This window comes from Acartia tonsa, chromosome 9 (genome assembly GCF_053477335.1).
Source record: "Acartia tonsa isolate MP-2025a chromosome 9, ASM5347733v1, whole genome shotgun sequence".
Taxonomy (NCBI): Eukaryota; Metazoa; Arthropoda; class Copepoda; order Calanoida; family Acartiidae; genus Acartia; species Acartia tonsa.
The window spans coordinates 29,323,032-29,342,138 of record NC_137268.1 but is presented as its reverse complement, the minus strand read 5'-3'; the positions used below and the strand labels follow the sequence as shown (position 1 = coordinate 29,342,138).

Sequence of the window (19,107 nt, the reverse complement as noted above, 5' to 3'; positions counted from 1 at the left end):
GAAGGCCATATCTCAACCAGAGAGGGAGTACTGGACCCCCAAAGTACTCCCTCCATTCTTACAAAGGGTAGAAGATTTGATCAGAAGAAAAATGCGTTAAAATCATTTTTAGATGTTAACCTAAGTTTTGAATTTACTGTACTTTTTAAATAAAAACTGAATATTTTTTTGCTTTTATATCAATGGTTATAAAAACGAAGAGAATAAGCCATTAATCATTAAATTCTGATAACTATAAGTGGAGTAAAATTGCTTTCAAAAAAGTTCTCATAAAAAAACGCACTGTATATTATTATTCTCCTGGGATATTAAGGGATAAGGTGCCCCCATTATAACTCTTAAAAATACCCCTTCTGTATAAAAGTTTTGGTTGTAAAGTATAGATACTGATTATACCACCCAATCAAGAATACCAAAGTTTTTGAGTTTACCATTGATTGTTTTTTAAAACTTTTGGTACCAGCTTAATTTTACAGTCCAATTTCCCATTAAGTTAAACTTAATATTTCCAGTATGGATTCCAAACCGATTAATATCCGCTGGAAAAAAAGGTTCTTAACCAAACTTAAAAATATCTTATAGCATCATATTAGAGACAATTTTCCACGAATAAAAATAAAATTCATGAAATTAATTCCAGTTTTGCTAGTTTAGGCCTTCGTCCCCTCGGGGGAGAAAAAATTATAATAATCTTATAATTTTTTAATTAGTATGCGCGGAAAGTTGTTTATAATACGATGCGATAAATAACTATTCCTTCCTAGGTTGTTCAGTGGGGACGAAACAGGAAAAATTATTGTCCACGACTACCTAAACCCTCCGGAGGAAAAATTTGCCATTCAAATCTCCGAGGAGAAAACCAGTGAAGCAGAAAAAACATCCGCCAACGAAATTGGTGAAAATCCAGAAAATTTGGAGAATCCTGAGGAATTAAGTAATAATAAAGCAAAGAAGCCTAAATTAAATGAAATTGATGATTAGTGATCTCTTGTACCAACTGTGTTAAAAGCATTTTTATATTTTTTGTTATTATTAAATAATATAAAATTATGTGATCTGTATGCCGAGAAATAGGGACGTTAAATTGATTTTTCCCTTAAAACTTTTGTGTAAAATTATTATTAATAATTTTAACCTATTGGTCCAGGGAAATTTTGTTTATGGTAATTGGGGATGTAACACAATTCGCCGTAATAGGAGACATTAGAGATTAAAAAAGCAACCTCTATTCTCTTAAATATTTAAAAGCTACCAAACCCAGATTTTTACTTCAGATTTTTAAGGAAATTTAATTTAACGTTATTTTTCCCCTATCCAGTACCATTATAATAGCTGTTAATATTGAGCTTTCTCACATTGCGCCTGCCGAGCTCTGAAACCCACCCAACCCCCTTATTTTTTTAATAAATTAAGTATAAGAAAGGAGGGGTTTCTTTTTCTAAGCTCCTACCGGGTATTCAATATAATGTAACATAACCTTCCCTGAACTAAAATCATAAACCAAAAACTACCCCCGTTCCCTTATGTTAATTTTATTTTAAAATGACGGAGGGGGAAGGAAGGGTGAGGCTTAACAAGGAACTTTAATGAAAACACTATTATTTTTTGCAGCCTTAAACTTCAAATTAAAAATAAAATGGCGCGCAAGTTCTTTGTTGGTGGCAACTGGAAGATGAACGGCAACAAGGAGAGCATCGACAAGATCATCGAGTTCCTGACAGCCGGACCTCTGGACCCCAACTGCGAGGTGGTTGTCGGTTGCCCCGCTATTTATATGGACTATGTCAGGTTGGTGCATTTCTGAAGCCTTTAAATATATGTGTTTATATATGTGCTTTACAGTACTGTACACGGCCTGTAACATTTTATTTCTAAAAGGCATCAGTTTCCATTAAAATTAATTTGTTTGTATTTTGATTTTTTTCTGTGCTATACCTAATGAGTAAACATTTCCTAAACCGACTTTGCCATGTAATCAAATGACAATAAGATTAAGATAAAGTAAAACTCCATTAGTATAGAAAATGTATAAAATTAATACTCTTTTAGATCCAAGCTTCCTGCCGCTATCGGCGTGGCCGCCCAGAACTGCTACAAGGCGGAGAAGGGCGCCTTCACAGGCGAGACTTCTGCTGCTATGATTAAGGAATATTATCAAACATCATTTTCATATAAAAAAAAATAGGGAGGGATTGGACATCATGACTGTTAGTTATTCTTGTACCTAAGTTTATGACCACTTTATCTTATTCGTTGGCTTAAAAACTTTGAATACTTCTTTTTAATTTTGACTGGTTGGTTTCAAAATAATAGTGTCTTTTCACTAAAAAATGTAATTTACAGAGAGGAAATTTTTGTTTACTTTCATTACTCATAAGGGGAGTATTGCAATTTAACGTCTTGTGACTTAAAATTAATTATATCTGCAAATTATATTTTTGACACGAAATGGCAGTTTTCTTTTATTTCATTTAAAAAGGCATACGTTTTGAAGATAACTGATCCTGGTAAAAATGTAGAAAGCTTGTTGCTGCTGCGCTAGTTTAGTACTTATGTACAAATAAGCAGGGATCAAAAGGGATAAGAAAATGATGATAAAAAAAATTCATTAAATTCTGTACATTAAGATTAGTTGTTAAAACGTTTGGACACTTGACCAATCAAAATTAGTGCCCATTGGCCCCACTCTAGACAACAAATACGAGTATGTTATGATAAAATTGACCACAGGACGTTGGATGTGAATGGGCAATTCTTGGTCACTCCGAGCGCCGCAACGTGTTCGGAGAGTCTGATCAGCTGATCGGGGAGAAGGTCGCCTTTGCTCTCCAGTCGGGACTTAAGGTAGGCCTCATTATATTCAAAGTAAATTGCACGGAGAGAGTGGACATTCGACTGTAAATTTCGCTGGGACACAATGTTCTAAAAACATGTTGTCTTATTTGTTGGCTTTATAACTTTGGGTTCTTAAGTTGGGCGATTCCCAAGTATCAGTGACCAAACTTTTCAACAAATAATTGATTCTACAAAAGAGATAATTTTGATCAATATATCGTCCATTGTCTTATGCCCTTTAGATCCATTTTAATTTGTCAGAGTTGAATGTATTTTGTCACTTGACCGGTAGATGGGGGGGTCATTGCTCCATAGGCACTTATAGGTAAAGCACCAATGCTCTACATTATTTTTCCAGGTGATCCCTTGCATCGGAGAACTGTTGGAGGAACGTGAAGCTGGAAAAACTACTGAAGTGTGCTTCCGTCAACTTAAGGAACTTCATCAAAATTAATTTTCATAAAACTTTTTGTACCTACTTTGTTTTACCAAATAATATGTAAATTTTATAATATGTTGGCATATTTAGTACTAGGGCTACGCCCCTAGAGGCCTCTAGTGGCACTTTTCTAATATATATGTCTAATTTCTATGTTGCGTTGAAGTCTCTGAGAAAATTTTAATTTTTTTTGTGATTTCTCTTGGGAGGGTGGTGGTACCCTCCCCCAAAATAACTATAAACCTTCCTGTGACCTATGCAAAGCTACCCTGTTAAGGAGGACCCGATCGGTTCAGCGATTAGCGAGATCCTTTGGTACAAACATACACACAAACACACAGACAATTAGACATTCTGTTACTTTATTAAAAGCATTGTCTGTAATACAATACGGTACATTAGTTCTATTACAGCAGATATTTATCGATCAATCGAAGCTATACTGGAATAAAATGTCTATATCCCTTCGGGTAGAAAATAAAATTTTGCAATGTGATTATTATATTGACAGAATTATTTGGTAACTTATTCCCTTAGGTACATGCAATATTACGAAAATGCGATACATAGTTTTGTCATATTTTAAGTGAGAATATATGAAGCCATACGGTAAATGTAATTGATACATATTCTTTTGGAGTACGATAAAATAAATTGAAATATTTTGATATTGAACCGTATGCAGGCCATTGCTGACAATGTATCTGACTGGACCCGTGTTGTCATTGCCTATGAACCTGTCTGGGCCATTGGTAAGTCAATAAATGAATAAATATAGATTTATAACCCAGATAACTACCTGGCCCAAGTGGTGGGGACCTTATTCGTCTTTAAATTTAATGAATATTGGTTAAAAAGTTTGGACACTACATTTTTTTAATAACCAATCAAAATTCAATAAGTATGCAAAGTTTTTGAGCCAACAAAACATGTTTATAAAACTTTGGTTACCAGTGCAATGTCCCCTTCTTCCCTTGACAACACTTAATTATCTTAGGTACTGGCAAGACTGCCACTCCAGAACAGGCACAGGAAGTCCACAGCCAGCTCAGAACTTGGCTGGCGGAAAATGTCAACGCTCAGGTACATTTTTAGAAGCGACTTTTTATTTTAATTGTTACGTCTGTTACGAAATGTGATTTTCTAAGCTGCTGCTAAAGAAAGACTGCTGATTTTTTTGTGACAACCCTCTTTTTCAAAAAGCATTCTGTATTTGTACAACTCACTTGGTCCATCGGTATGTGGGTTATGCTACATATGACATATTTTTTTATGTAAATGTAATATGTATCATATCCTTCTTCATTTTCCCTCTTTATGATTTCTGTCCATTTGCTCTAATTTACTCTGTCCGTTCATGATTTTTAAAAGCGAAGCTTTTCTATAATTAGGGTCGGACCGTCCGTACGTCCGTAACGGATAGCTTTTTTCGTTAATTTAGACATGTTAGAATTGTCCTATCGATTTCAAATTTTGCATGGTGATTCCTTTAGTAGTTAGGTACGATTTAAAAAGCGTAGCAACTCTATAATCATTACCAAAATGTCCGTACGTCCATTTTTAACATATTGATTTTTTTACTTTTTTAAATAGCTTTTTTCGTTAATTAAGGCATGTTAGAATTGTCCTATCGATTTCAAATTTTGCATGGTGATTCCTGTAATAAAGCGTAGCAACTCTATAATCATTACCAGAATGTCCGTACGTCCATTTTAAACATGTTGATTTTTTTTACATTTTTAACAACAAAGGGGGGAGGCGGATGTGCCACTTGTTGAAACCAAAACTAAAAGTCAAAGGAACTCAACTAAAAAAAGAGTTACAGGTCTGAGATTTTGCATGGCAGTTGCTTTATAGGGTTACAATCTGGAACAGTGAAGAAACGGCGGCGCATACGCCGAAAACCGCCGAGAAATTGCAAAAAAAAAATTCGGCGGGAAACGGCGGTTTTCGGCGGTTGCGCCGCCGTTTCTTCACAGTTCCATATTGTACCTCTATAAAGCAACTGCCATGCAAAATCTCAGACCTGTAACTCTTTTTTTAGTTGAGTTCCTTTGTTGACTTTTAGTTTTGGTTTCAAAAAGTGGCACATCCGCCTCCCCCCTTTGTATGTGACCTAATTATCCGATTGGTCTGATTTTTGGTATACTGATTCCTGGGATAACAAAGTACAATTTTATATGCGTAGCAACTCTATAATCAAGTCCTAAAAATGTAAGTATGTCCATAAACATTATCCTGTATCAAGCAGTTTTTCAACAAACTTACTTACAATTTTGCTTTGACTCTTATACATTCGCATTCTGATTATTCAGTTCTGACATTATACAAGTGTTAATGTCCGTTTGTCCTACAGTTTCAGAGCTTCGCTTTTATGGATGTTGTCATCCTTGTTTGTACTTGGTTACTTATGGATGTAGTTATTCAATGGCCTATAAATTGATGTAAATCTCCAATGATGATAAACAGTATTACCCCATCTTTAGATTATAGTTAATAGGTTGACAAGAGTAGACACTGCAATTCAAGATTTAATAGGAATTCAAAATTTGTTAGGATATCGTGTTTATGATACCTTTGGTACAATTAAAATTTACAGTCCAATATCCCCTCCCTCCTCAATTTCTGTTAGATGTAAACATATTTATATTTTCAGGTTGCTGAGTCCACAAGAATTCTATATGGCGGCAGCGTGACAGCTGCTAACTGCCGCGAATTGGCTGCTTGCCCTGACATTGACGGCTCTCTGGTCGGCGGTGCTTCCCTGAAGCCTGAATTTGTTCAGATCATCAATGCTACCCAGTAAATTTTACACGTTTCACTTCCTTAAGAGATATGCATCAATAATGTAAAGTTTGTTCTAAATTGAACGAGAAATGTTGCTTGAAACACTTCACTAAGAGGTTTTCGTTATGCATATTATTCTTGTCTAAACTGACCAAGCTTTCACTGCTTGATTCACTTCACTAAGAGGTGTATTCAAGCACAAAAAAATCTTAACAACTAAGATTATACCTATATTAAAATTAAACTTGGAAAAATTTGCATTTTTACAGCAAATATTTTATTACTAACATTGCTAAATAAATTACCTCAATTTTTAATACACAAGCTTTGAAAAAATATTTAGCTGATGAAATAACAAAATGCAATTTTTATAGTTTTTTAGAGGCATACTTCTGATTGTTTGTAGCTTGCCCATCCATTTTATTTTAGCTATTAATAGAGCCAAATATTAATGGCTGTATTTCATCTAATAGTTATTGAAATAACATTTAGATTATTTTTCTATCCATAAATCTTACAATGTGCTTTTTAAAATGTTAGTCTGTAGAAAAAGTAGTATATTATAAACGATGTTTTAAGCAACATCATAAATTTTAAATGTGCTTAGTATCCTAAATACATTTATATTATTGTTTTAATAATATTTATAATATTGATAATCTGATTTGTATTGTATAATCAAAAGAATTCTCGCCAAACGAATATTACAATAAAAAAATCTTTTAAAATTTTCTGGAAAAAAATCCGCAAAATTATTTCAGATTTAGACTAAAAAGATAGAGGTCGGTAAAAAATGACGGCTTTTGAGGAGTTCGGCGTAATGCCGGAGATCGGTAAGGCAGTCGAAGAGATGGATTGGAACCTGCCCACTGATGTTCAGGAAAGGTTACATTGATTTTGGATTTTATGTTTGTTTAGGGATAAAATAATAGACGAAAAGTTAAATTTACTCTCCAATTAGTGTACAAAATTGGCTATTGTTGATGTAAATTAGTGGATATATCAAGACACTGGTAGTTGGTACCAACCAATCATGATTTAATAGAGTTCTAAAAACTTTTAAGCCAACAAATAAAAGAAAGTGTAATTAAAGTGTAAAGTTTTATTATCAAGATTTCTCATACGTTGGTTTTAAAAATAAGGATAAATGAATCTTGATTGGTTGGTTCAAACTAGCAGTGTACAGACTGTTCAGACAATAATTGTAATACACAGAGCAGATGAGGGCACTTTTGTTTATGATCATTGGTAATGTCCATGATCTGTGGACAAATGCAATCATAATGTACATTGTATATAAAGCTGTTTTCAGATAATTTACAGATATGAGAAATGGTTTTATTAAGGTCATAATATGTTTATTTAAATATCCAAGTATATCGATGAAACGTCTATGCAAATTAAATAAACACTACAAAGTGAAGAGTAATTACAATTCTAATCATTTTACCAATGATAGTTAACTAAAATACCCCATTAGATATAAACTAATGTTTTTGAGCTTGCTTATAAAATAACTTGGTTATTAAAACTTTGGGCACCAGTGTAATTTATAGTCCAGCATTCACCTTCTTTTCTTGAAATTATGTTATTGGTAGAATTTATTACATTGCTATTATCCTTTCACTGTCTGGAGTTACCAAAATCAATGTGATTGATTAGGCGGAGGCGATACCGTTGATTCTTGGAGGCGGGGATGTTCTAATGGCGGCGGAAACTGGCAGTGGTAAGTACACATTATTAGTCATGTATATATGTTAGAAGAAGATGGGCATAAATGTCTTTGTATTAAATACAATGAGTTTCGGGAAGGTGGTGTCAAAACCCCCTTTCAAAGCATGTCCAACAACCAAAAATTCTCTTAGTTTTAAGAAAAATATACTTATTCTATTTTTTTTGTATGCAGTGTAATATCTCGCTAATAACTGTACCGGTTGAGTTCTCAAATTTGAAGAAGCTGATCATAGGCCTCTTGATTGTTTTTGACTATTCTGTGATTGTATTTAAGTCTTGAAGTGGCTTAAGGCTATTTTTTTCAGGTAAAACTGGCGCCTTTTGTTTACCTATTCTTCAAATTACATGGGAAACATTAAAAGATTTTCAGGTATGATTTTTTTGTATAATATGGCCAATTTTGATTTCCCTGGTTTGCTTAACAAGGTTGACAACATCTATAAAAGCGAAGCTCTGGAACACTAACAAACGAACATTAACACTTATTTAAATAAGAATATAATTGTATGAGTCTAAACAAAATTGTAAGTAAATTTTATGCAAAATTGCTTAGATGCATGATATTATTCAAAGACATATTTACATTTTTAGGATTATAGAGATGCTTCGCTTATAACATTATACCTTGATGTAATAGGAATCATCATTCCAAAAATCAGATTAATTGGATAATTACAACACATGAAAAATACTTGTTAAAAAGGTTTTAAATCAACCGATTAATATGGCCTGATTTTTCCTCCACTGTTTTCCTATTGGCTGATTGTTTCTCCACTGTTTTCCTATTGGCTGATTGTTCCACCACTGTTTTCCTATTGGCTGATCACCACTGTTTTCCTATTGGCTGATTGTTCCACCACTGTTTTCCTATAGGCTGATTGTTCCTCCACTGTTTTCCTATTGGCTGATTTAGATAGTATGTATTTATTTTATATTTACACTGTATGTTCCTTTATTGATCAGGAAGGAAAATTTGGCAAGGGATCTGGTGGGGGCAAAACTGTGGAGCACGCCTCCCACTGGGCTATGTCGTTCTTTGACAGGGGCCCAGCTTTGGCCGTCACACCTGATGGTAAGTTAACTCCGTAAACGTTATAATAGATTCGCCATTAATCTATAATTATAATTTGTCCGTATGTACAGGGTGCGCCACATATCTAGGGACTTTTTTAAAACGGCCATAGCGTCAAAACTACTTGACCAATCAGGACGTTTGACCCCAATATAAAAAGCTTAGGTAATGACCTTTTAGCACAAAAAAAATCTTTGGGCGAAGATAGGCTCGTACTCCGAGCTGGCCGCGCTTATGTTCAACAAGGCAGATTCGAAGTGCGCCGGTGGTATAATCTGGATTCTCAACTAGGTCCCACTAAATTGGACCTCAGCCCATCTGAAGATGAGCTAGAGTTATGCAACTTGCTAGGAATACTGTTATATACATAAGTAAGACACTAGAAAAGACTAGAGCTCTTTATCTAAAATGGCTTGGCTTTAGTACTCTGGCAAAGTGAAACGTGGCAGATTTAGAGATGTCAAAAACGTCTAAAATCGTGTAAAATCGTGAAAATTTCCCGTTTCTCGACGTCAGAGACCCATATGGAACTTAAAACTCATTTTAGACTATGAATTGCGTTGACAACCCTAGATGAATCATCCTGCCATTTCCAAAAAGGTATAGAACGTCGTTCTAGCTCAACTGTGGTCCAAATAAGAGCCTCCGTGTCAAAGGGTAGCTTGAAAGTTGGGTGAATTTGGATCCTGCGGTTACTCACAACCTAAGGAAATGGGGCCTCCCAGCAGCCCGATCTTAATTCAATGGACTTTTGAACCTTGGGCTACTTTAAAGCATGCACCAATAGACGTACCCATACCATAAAGACCTCCCTCATTGCCACTATCAAGGAGAACTTCGTCAGCTTGGACAGTTACATTCTGACCTTGGCCTGTCGGCGGTTGAGTAGGCGGGTAGAGGCGGTGATTGATGCTGGCGGCGATTTTATTCAATGATCTAATAGTCATATACATAATTTGCTCCCCAGTTTTTAAAATTTAATAAAATCTTTAAAATTGCCGATTTTATGTTCATTTGTTTACAATTTAGAAAAAGTCCCTAGATATGTGGCGCACCCTGTACGTATGATGGCGTTTATCATTAAGAATTCCAGTAGATAAGTAAAGTTTTTGTGGAGTCCATATTATTTCTATGCCCATTTTCTTTCTCTCAGACAAAAATAAACTTTTTTATAGCTGCGCTATTTATAAACACAATTTGATGCTTTCCCTCAAAGTACTTATCGAGCAATAACACCCCCTTCCCCTTTTTGAAAAACAAACGAAAACGTCATATTCTTATCTTAAAATGTTTTTAACAAGTAAGGGGTCGAGTCTCTGTACTCTATTTGACACTTTAAGGGAACCACTAAAAATCTTTCCTCTTCTAGGTTTAAAATGTCAGTCTCGTGAACAGCGGGAATGGCACGGAGGTCGGGCAACTAAAGGAGTTCAGGGGAGTGGTAAATACTTTTATGAAGCTTTGGTCACAGGAATGTTATTATACATTACAATAAGATTATAGAGTAGCAATTCTATTTAAAACTGAAATTGGGCTTTCTAATTTCAATTGTATAAAAAAGTGTCTGATTGGTGAGTTAAGAAACTCGAAGTTATTGCTCATACATGTTTTGTGATAAGAATTACTTTACAATTATAAAACAAGTTTGAATGAATCTTTATCTTATTACGCGTTTGTCTGGTTCTACTATATGGTTATGTATAAACATTGAATTTAAAAGATGAGGGACTCTGCAGGGTTGGATTTTCTACTCCTATGGCCAGTCTAGGTAATTTACTTCTAGCGAAGCTACTCTATATTTGAAGTATTCGTTCGTCTGTCCGTTATAGTGGTCAGTCTAGGAATTTTCATTATTTAACATCTATAAGGATATGTACTGTTTTAGGGTTATCCAATAATACAAAGTAGTAAGGATTTTGTTCTAATAATATGTTTTAATTTCTTGAAACGGATGATGGATATTGGACTGTAAACTTTTCTGGTACCTAAATTATATCTTATTTTGTTGCTTTAAAACTTTGGGAACATATTTATTAAATCTTGATTTTATAATACCAAATAATTGTCCAATTATTACCTACATTAATCTTAAATTACAGGAGGATCAATTTTGTTTATCTTACTAAGATTTATTGTATATCAATATATCGTGTCCATTGTCTTATCCCTTAAGATCCCTGTAAGTTAAGACACTTACAATATTTAGATCTTGGTACCTGCAGATTTGGATATGGTTTTGGTGGCACGGGCAAAAAATCAAATAAAAAACAGGTAAAAAAATATTTTTGATACTTTCTATCCTATTATATAAAGTAGTACGATTTTTCTTTAGCTGAAGCTTCAGATCTCAATAACTACTAAACCGATTGGGTTTTCTATTTTAGGAGAGCTTCACACAGGTCCTATGATAGTTTAAGGCTATTACACAATCAGATATTACCTAGTCTTCTGAGCACAAAAAAAACTCTTCTCCCTTATTTTGAGAAAAAAATTCAATTCATGTTTTTTTTGTTCATTTTTACCTAGGTATTTTACATTTTTAGTTTGACACTTATGGAGAGGCCTTTGGTAAGAATGATGTTATTGGTTGTCATCTAGATCTGGATAACATGGAAATTAGGTAATTATAGGGCAAATATTGTGAATAAATTCTATTTAAAATCATCTATCATTCTTAGCTTATATTTTTTTTAATAAGTGAAACCTTTCAAAAGAAATTTTATTTAGATTCTCTAAAAATGGAGTAGACCTCGGATCAGCGTTTAATATTGCTGGTGATCAACGCAACCAGCAATTTTTTCCCGCCGTCGTGCTCAAAAACGCTGAAATGGCGTTCAACTTTGGTGACACCCCCTGGAAATTTGGCCCTCTTAATGAAAGTAAGTTTCATTGAATATTTATAAAAGTAAAAAACTTAATTTTCTTTGGACTGTATGTTTTAACTGTCCTATTGATTTAAACTTTACATTATGATTCCTGTAACAATTAGATATGATTTAGAAAGCAAATCATATATTCGTCAACAGAAAGTCAGTAAATTCATATTAAGTCGATTTTCAACTTCATCTCTACCAGGTTTGATGTTCGTTTGTCAATATGTTTGATTATAGTGCTTCGCTTTAATTAATATTGTTATCCTTGTTTTAGAATATGTTGGGTTCAGCTCCGCGCCCGGAAAACATGTTGTGCCCAATGACAAGAAGGGAGGGGAGAGTGTGGAGGAGAAAAAACTGGTCCCCAATGCGCCACAGGTAAACAAAACATGCACATTTTTATGGATGCTATTTAAGATACCTTGCTGGTTGTGGTTTTTTTGCCATTTGATTGAAGTACGATTTTTATAATTTATTTGCTTCTTGTAGTTATTTGATTTTGATGAGCTTCGTTTCCAATGTATGATATTAGTCTTGTTGAGTTTTATTTTGATTCAAAAATAGAATTTTATTTTAGGCCATTATTATAGAACCTAGCCGTGAGTTAGCAGAGCAAACGCTGAAACAGTTACAAATGTTTAAGGTAGGTTTCTATTCCAGTAGCGTAGATAACTTATGTAGTAATAAGATCACATTATAATGCAATTTTTAGTTAATTTGTTTAATTACTAGCAGTAACGCCCCTTGCATCTAGGGGCTCTGTTTCGACGGGGATGAGAAGAGCTTAAAATAGCTTAAAACCATCTCAAGAATTAAATCCGAAAATAAAATAGCAATAAATCCATCAAAGGACCTATTTGAAGCTTACCTAAAATAGAGAACCCAATCGGTTTATTAGAAAGATATTAAACTTAAGACAAAAATCCCTTTTTGTTACTTTATATTTAAAATAGGCTAGTTAATGTCAATGTTTTTTTCTGAAACACTTTGTATATTCTTGTTATCTTGCCTGTTTCAGAGATATTGACCAGCATTTATTTTAACAGGGCCATCTGTCAGCCCCCGGCGTGAACGAGCTGCTGCTTGTTGGCGGTACCGCCATCAACGAACAAATGTCCCAGCTGGAGGCGGGTGTTGACATTGTTGTGGCAACTCCCGGCCGTCTAGAGGCATAGTGCAGTGTTTTTCGTCAGGGATCTACAGGGATAAGACAACGAACGATATATAGATGTATTGTACATCCCCAATGTTGGTAGGGAAGATTAACACTTTTGCAAAACAGAATTATTGGTTAAAAAATTTGGATACCATTAGTTTGGGACCAATCAATCAAAATACATTAAAAGTTAGTTTTATACTTGGGTAATTTTGTTTATCATCATTGTGGGTGGAGTGCCTCTGGAGTTAAAAGAATAGAATTGGGGGGATGTTATTTTTTTCAAGGAAAAAATTTCTTGGCAGAGGGGTGATAACTTCTTCAAATTAGTTTTGAACTTTCCATGGACCTATGAGTGAGAAGCCTTTAATGTAACGGAGTTAGCAGTTAGCAAGATCCTATGCTACAGATAGACAGATATACTTCAAGTTACTTTTATTGTCCTATCCTTTAAGATCCCTTATAATACTGCAACTATGAATTATGCCAGGATTTTATCAACACTGGAAAGTTGAGCCTGCGTCAGTGCAGATTCTTTGTTCTGGACGAAGCGGACGGTCTACTCAAACAGGAACAGACACACTCTTTTAATTTTTAATAGCGAAGCTTTAGGGTATCAAAGTCCGTACGTACGTAACTCTTTTTTTTTGTCAATTTAGGCATGTTAGAATTGTCGTGTCGATTTCAAACTTATTTATGGCTTTAAGATATTTGGTTTCTTTCATTAAATCTTGGTTTGTTGTTTCATACTAGCCGAGTTTAAACTTTTCAACCAATAATTTTGTCACCTGAAAGGTAATGTATTATTATCTTAATTAGGTAAGGGGTAAATAATTTTTTTTCTTCATATCTTTCTTTTATGATCTCTGGGTAGGTATATGTAAACTGCTGAAATAGCACGAGGTTTTCTCTTCATAGTGTGTCTGCTTTTTAGGGTCATGAGGGACTTATTAACAGAATCCATGGCAAAATACCAAAAATCACCAGTGATGGTAAGAAACATAATTCTCATGTGGGGGAGGTGGGCCGGGGTGGGGTGAGATATATTATTATATGACCAAGTATGACTTATGTTGGTGTAATCACTCTAATTTTCCCCCTTTAGTTTTGATATAATGAAACTGTAGCAAATCCTATCCTAAACTAAGTAGATACCTATCAAAAATACTTGTTTTCTCGAAATCTGTATTTTCGTATTTTTCAGCTTTGATTTATATGTAATTTCCTTTTTAAACAAAGCAAATAATTATGCTTTCCTTTTTTCATTCAAAATCACTAGGTATTTTGATTGTTTTTTTTTTAGGTAAAAGGCTGCAAATGATAGTTTGTTCTGCTACTCTGCATTCATTTGAAGTAAAAAAGATGGCTGAAAGACTCATGCACTTTCCAACCTGGGTGGATCTAAAGGTATTGTGGCTTTTTTGTTTGATTTTCTATAGTTACTTACAGTTAAGACTTTTGGAGGGCCAGCTCAAGCTCCACGTTCAAGTATAACTTGGCAGGGCACGCTGTCTCATGAGATCGCCCATCGTTATTAATTCATCCTCGCTGATTTTAAGCTCTTGTTTAACAACTAACAATAAATACCAATCCACCACTTCTTCCCATCCCTTTTCTCCTACTGGATGTTTGGATAACGAACTGACCAATATATTTGCAAGCTAAATTGACGACAAATTTTCCTCTGACATAGTATCCGAGTATTATTATATCCATTTATCTAGATCTTACTATATATTTTGTGAAGGGCCAAGACTCTGTTCCCGAGACTGTGCACCACGTGGTCTGCCTGGTGGATCCAAGAAATGATTCCAGCTGGAAGAACTACAGGAGACACCTGCAAACTGATGGTGTCCACGCACAGGACAAGGTACCAGCTTATACTAAGAACGAAATCAATCCTTTTTATCTGCCCCCCGAATATTATTTCAGATTTATTTTGCTTGTTGGCTATACCTTTTTCCTGATAGGATACTATACCTGGATAACAGGTTTTTATCTTTGACTGTAGTGTTCATCAGGGAGGAAGTGGACATTGGGCTCCAAAGTTTAATAATAACGTTTTCTTATCCATTGGCTTAACAACATGGGGACTTTATTAATTTTTGATTGGTTGATTCATTAAGTTGAGGGTTCAAACGTTTCAACCACTGATTGTAATCTAAAGAAGAGATAATTTTGTTTACAACCATAGGAGATGTACATTAATTTAGCGGCCATTGTCTTATTCCTTTAGATCCTTGAGTGTTCATAGGTAAAGAGATAAGATACAACTCATGGATCTTGAGGAATTGTGTACATTTACCGATTATGAAAAACAAAATTATTCCTTATGTTGGTCAAAATTATTGGTGGAAATCATTGGCTATTCACTGCTAGTTTGTACCAGCCAATCAAGAAATAAAAAAAGTACCCAAATTTTAGGTTGGTCCGAATGTATCCAGTCCTGAGTGTTTATCGGAAGCTGTTAAAATGATGAAAGGAGAATATTGTGTTCGGGCTATTGATCAAAACAGGAATTTATGAATTATGTTTTAGCAAATATACTATTTTTCTTCTTTAACTTTTGGCTTTTATGCATTGTTTGGTAGTTTCATAAACTGTTATGCCCGTTGCAAAAGCATGAAATACCAATAATGATAGATAATAACAAAAAAAAAATAATTCATTTGTGATTTGCTGGCAGGATGGATTATGGAATAATTTTCTGCAGGACCAAGCTGGACTGTGACAACCTGGAAAAATTTCTCAACCAGGTGAGTTTTTCATTATCTCAATTTGTCAGATATTAGGATTGAATTTTTAACATCCAAAACTTTTAGTGATATTACTAGCTGAAAACCTCTCCCCCTTCCCTCCTTCCTCAATTTTCGTCAATTTAGCTTGCTAAAATAGAACTTGATTATTGGCCAGTACATTCATCGAGTATGAGGGGAGGGGATTGGGTAAAGGGGGTGGATAGGGGGAATCTTTATCTTAGCCTTCTGCAAGTTTTACTTTATTAGAGAACATGAAATTCTAATTCTAGGTTGGAGGGGGTAGAAATAATAACACACAGTACAGCTGTGTATGTCTTCATGGAGACAGAAAGCCTGCAGAAAGATCAGCTAACCTGGAAGCTTTTAAGGAAAAGAAGGTAAACAACTTTCTTTCCTTATAATAAAGTAACAGAATCTGTGTGTGTCTGTGTGTGCCGGAGAATCTCGCTAACCACTGAACTGATATGTGATGGTTCTCCTTAACAATGTAGCTCCTCATAGTTCCTGGTAAGGATTTTGAGAGAGGGTAACAACCCCTTCCCAAAATAATTCGCCCCCCCCCCCCCCACTAAAAAACACTACATTTAATGCACCTAGAGGCATCTAAAAAACTTTTCTTTCGTTAAATTACCATTTAAATATGATTTTAATGAAAAGGCTTTCTTTAAAGGCATAAAGGGGTAAAGGTCAATTTAAGATTTAATGTATTCTTAAAGGCGAAGCTTGGCAAAGACCCTTACGTCCGTAACGGAAAGCTCTATCGTTAATTTGGGCTGGGCAATGTCCTATCGATTCCGAATTTGGCTGTAACAGTTAGGTATTCATAACATGATCATTTTTAGCTGTTTAAAAGCAATATAAAATAGATAATAGAAAAACATCCCATTAACTTTATTTTTGAGCAAGAATTTCTATGATCATTATGCATAATGTTAAAAGCGAAACCTCTCTAAAATTTAGTCTCAAAATTTAAGTATGTCCGTCTATATTAAGCATAATGTATTTCAGAGATTTTGGAATTTATTTTTTATGGTTTTTTTCAAGATTAATAATCAACATTTATTAATGTTCGTTTGTCTGATCTCTTAATATATTAAAGACTGCTTTCATTGATATTGTCATCCATGTTTATGTTAGTCTGTCCGACTGTCGTTTTTGTTAGGCTATGCTTATATGAATGATGATATTGCTGTTTAGGTAAAATTTTTGATCTGCACTGATGTAGCCGCCAGAGGTATTGATGTCAAGGGAGTTCCTTATATCATTAATGTTACTCTACCAGATGAAAAATCTAATTATGTTCATAGGTAATAACTTTTAAGTATTTGTGATAAACAAAATTAATCCTTTTATAGGTATTTCTATTTCGACAATCATTTTGAATCCATTTTATCTCTAGTAGCATTAATATTTGCTAAGACAATGGACGATAAAATCTAATCATGACAACAAATATCCCAGAAAATTAATAAGTCCAGAGGTTTAAGAGACTTTAATTTACACACACACTTATTACTTAAGAATTGGACGTGTTGGTCGTGCTGAGCGGATGGGTCTGGCCATCTCTCTGGTGTCCGCCCTTCCTGAGAAGGTGTGGTACCATGGGGAATGGTGTTCCAGTAGGGGCAGGAACTGCTACAATACAAATCTTACAGACAGGTAAGAAAGACAGGCAGACAGAAAGACATACATATAGTACGGGCAGGAACTGCTACAATACAAACCTTACAGACAGGTAAAAAGACAGGCAGACAGAAAGACATACATATAGTAGGGGCAGGAACTGCTACAATACAAACCTTACAGACAAGTAAACAAGAAGGACAAATAAGAAAGACAGACAGAAATCAAGAATAGGTTGCTTTAATACAAACCTTACAGACACAGACAGACATAAAGTAGAGGGCAGGGGCTGAGTGTGCTATAATACAAACCTCACAAACCAAAAAAAGTGAGATAAGAAACATACAAACAAATAAACAATTACATTGGCTTTCTTTTCCTTTTTTTTTTCTTTAATTTTCATTTGTTTACCAATACACTTTTTTACATCAGGAAAGGTTGTTGTATATGGTACAATGAACCGCAGTATCTAGCTGATATAGAGGAACATCTTGGTGTGACCATACAACAAGTGGATACAGATCTCAAGTAAGTCAACCACCCTTCACATGTAGCTGATAAATAGGGGAATATCTCCCCCTTTAAGATCTGGAAAACTAAGACTGCTCCCATTTTACAAAAGAAAGCAGTTTAGGTTAGGTGAGGTTCAGTAGTGTTACTTAATGGTAATCATAGTTATCATGCATTGATAAGGCTCCTGAAAGGTTTATCTCCCTGCAGCTGTTAGGGGCTTGGATTCAGTTAGAAGAAGCAATCAAGTGTGAGTAAATTTCCACTTGAACGCTGGGAGATGTAAATATGAAAGGTTCAAACCAATAAAAAGGGACGGGTAAAGGGTTCTTGGATAAAGGTTTTTTTAGGAAAAGGTTCTAAACTAAGTAATTTTGTTAAGAAAGTGTTCATATAATAGTGATATTGTTTCATCTCAAAAAGGCATCAGTTTCATAAAAAAACTAATCTTGTCAAATATAATTTTAGAGTCGAACCAGACGAATTTGATGGCAAGGTTGTGTATGGACAGAAATTAAAAGCTGTCGGCTCTGGGTAAGTTAATTCATACTTTTTCAGTTTCGCAGCTACTCTATAAATTACATGGAGGGAGGAGACATTGGGCTGATATTAGACTACCAAATCTCTAAAGTTTTATAATAATGCTTTCCTTTGCTCAACAACTTTGAGGAATCTTATTGAATTTTGATTTGACTGTACAGTGTACATATCCAATTATTTTAATTTATAGTATGAGTAGTTTTGTCCATCATCAATGGGAAAGTACATCAAGTCATCGTCCATTTTCTTATCCCTTAAAATCCCTGGATAAAATCCATTATACATTTGATTTCAGGTATGAAGGTCACCACAATCAGCTGATCAGTACAGTATCCCTTCTGTCAGACCTGGAAACCCAATCACAAGACTTGTTCCTCAGAAAGTTTTATATGACGGCTTGAATCTCAGGAATTGCGGGAGAAACAGGGATTGGAAATTTGACTATAAATTGACTTCTCATTTTCCACACTCTTATTTTGGAGAGAGAATATTATTTCTTCTGAAGCATACAAAGGGATTAGAAGTGCCCACTCAATTTTGCATATTCATACAATTTAATTTTACAATACTTATGTATTATTGTATTTCTAAATTGTGATAAAAATCTGGTTTTTCTAGAAATACAGGATAGGCAAAGAATAAAAACTTGATAATTTTTGTTTTCATGGAATACAACATGATCTTTTTTTGCCTTTTCTGTATCTCCACATTTCTTTCATTTCATTTGTTATTTATTACTTAAATTGTGATATACCTTATGTATTTGTTTAATATTTCTT

General features: G+C 34.4%; 4 protein-coding genes across 8 annotated transcripts in view; 3 read left to right on the top strand and 1 right to left on the bottom strand.

Moving 5' to 3' along the window:
• LOC145328728 (uncharacterized) overlaps positions 1-1,611 on the top strand; it is a 19,453-nt gene extending 17,842 nt beyond the window's left edge. The window contains exon 16 of the mRNA XM_080172537.1: positions 765-1,611. Within this exon, the coding sequence (XP_080028663.1) occupies positions 765-981 (217 nt within the window). The 3' untranslated portion in view covers positions 982-1,611. The remainder of the gene's footprint in view (positions 1-764) is intronic.
• Positions 1-19,107, bottom strand: part of LOC145328719 (uncharacterized) — a 152,061-nt gene that overhangs the window by 107,744 nt on the left and 25,210 nt on the right. The window lies entirely within an intron of this gene.
• Positions 1,574-6,823, top strand: Tpi (triose phosphate isomerase). Its single transcript, XM_080172538.1, has 7 exons — positions 1,574-1,788; positions 2,050-2,148; positions 2,733-2,844; positions 3,194-3,272; positions 3,961-4,026; positions 4,272-4,357; positions 5,931-6,823. The coding sequence occupies exons 1-7, from the start codon at positions 1,637-1,639 to the stop codon at positions 6,078-6,080; spliced, it is 744 nt and encodes a 247-aa protein (XP_080028664.1). The 5' UTR covers positions 1,574-1,636; the 3' UTR covers positions 6,081-6,823.
• On the top strand, positions 6,225-18,908 carry Ddx1 (ATP-dependent RNA helicase Ddx1). The gene is made up of 25 exons (XM_080172522.1): positions 6,225-6,247; positions 6,823-6,942; positions 7,725-7,787; positions 8,101-8,165; positions 8,759-8,867; positions 10,237-10,338; positions 10,588-10,635; positions 11,074-11,138; positions 11,411-11,487; positions 11,595-11,746; positions 12,015-12,118; positions 12,318-12,383; positions 12,787-12,909; positions 13,387-13,468; positions 13,832-13,888; positions 14,200-14,303; positions 14,644-14,766; positions 15,321-15,414; positions 15,585-15,652; positions 15,925-16,032; positions 16,853-16,962; positions 17,177-17,314; positions 17,711-17,806; positions 18,257-18,322; positions 18,624-18,908. The coding sequence occupies exons 2-25, from the start codon at positions 6,855-6,857 to the stop codon at positions 18,727-18,729; spliced, it is 2,214 nt and encodes a 737-aa protein (XP_080028648.1). The 5' UTR covers positions 6,225-6,247; positions 6,823-6,854; the 3' UTR covers positions 18,730-18,908.

Bases quoted from the DNA above. Each gene is read 5' to 3' on its own strand.
- Tpi (XM_080172538.1), top strand. From the start codon at position 1,637: ATGGCGCGCAAGTTCTTTGTTGGTGGCAACTGGAAGATGAACGGCAAC. The intron at 1,789-2,049 runs GTTGGTGCATTT...ATACTCTTTTAG, and splicing joins ATTTATATGGACTATGTCAG to ATCCAAGCTTCCTGCCGCTA. The intron at 4,358-5,930 runs GTACATTTTTAG...TTATATTTTCAG, and splicing joins CGGAAAATGTCAACGCTCAG to GTTGCTGAGTCCACAAGAAT.
- Ddx1 (XM_080172522.1), top strand. From the start codon at position 6,855: ATGACGGCTTTTGAGGAGTTCGGCGTAATGCCGGAGATCGGTAAGGCA. The intron at 6,943-7,724 runs AAAGGTTACATT...TGATTGATTAGG, and splicing joins CCTGCCCACTGATGTTCAGG to CGGAGGCGATACCGTTGATT. The intron at 13,469-13,831 runs AACAGACACACT...CTGCTTTTTAGG, and splicing joins GGACGGTCTACTCAAACAGG to GTCATGAGGGACTTATTAAC.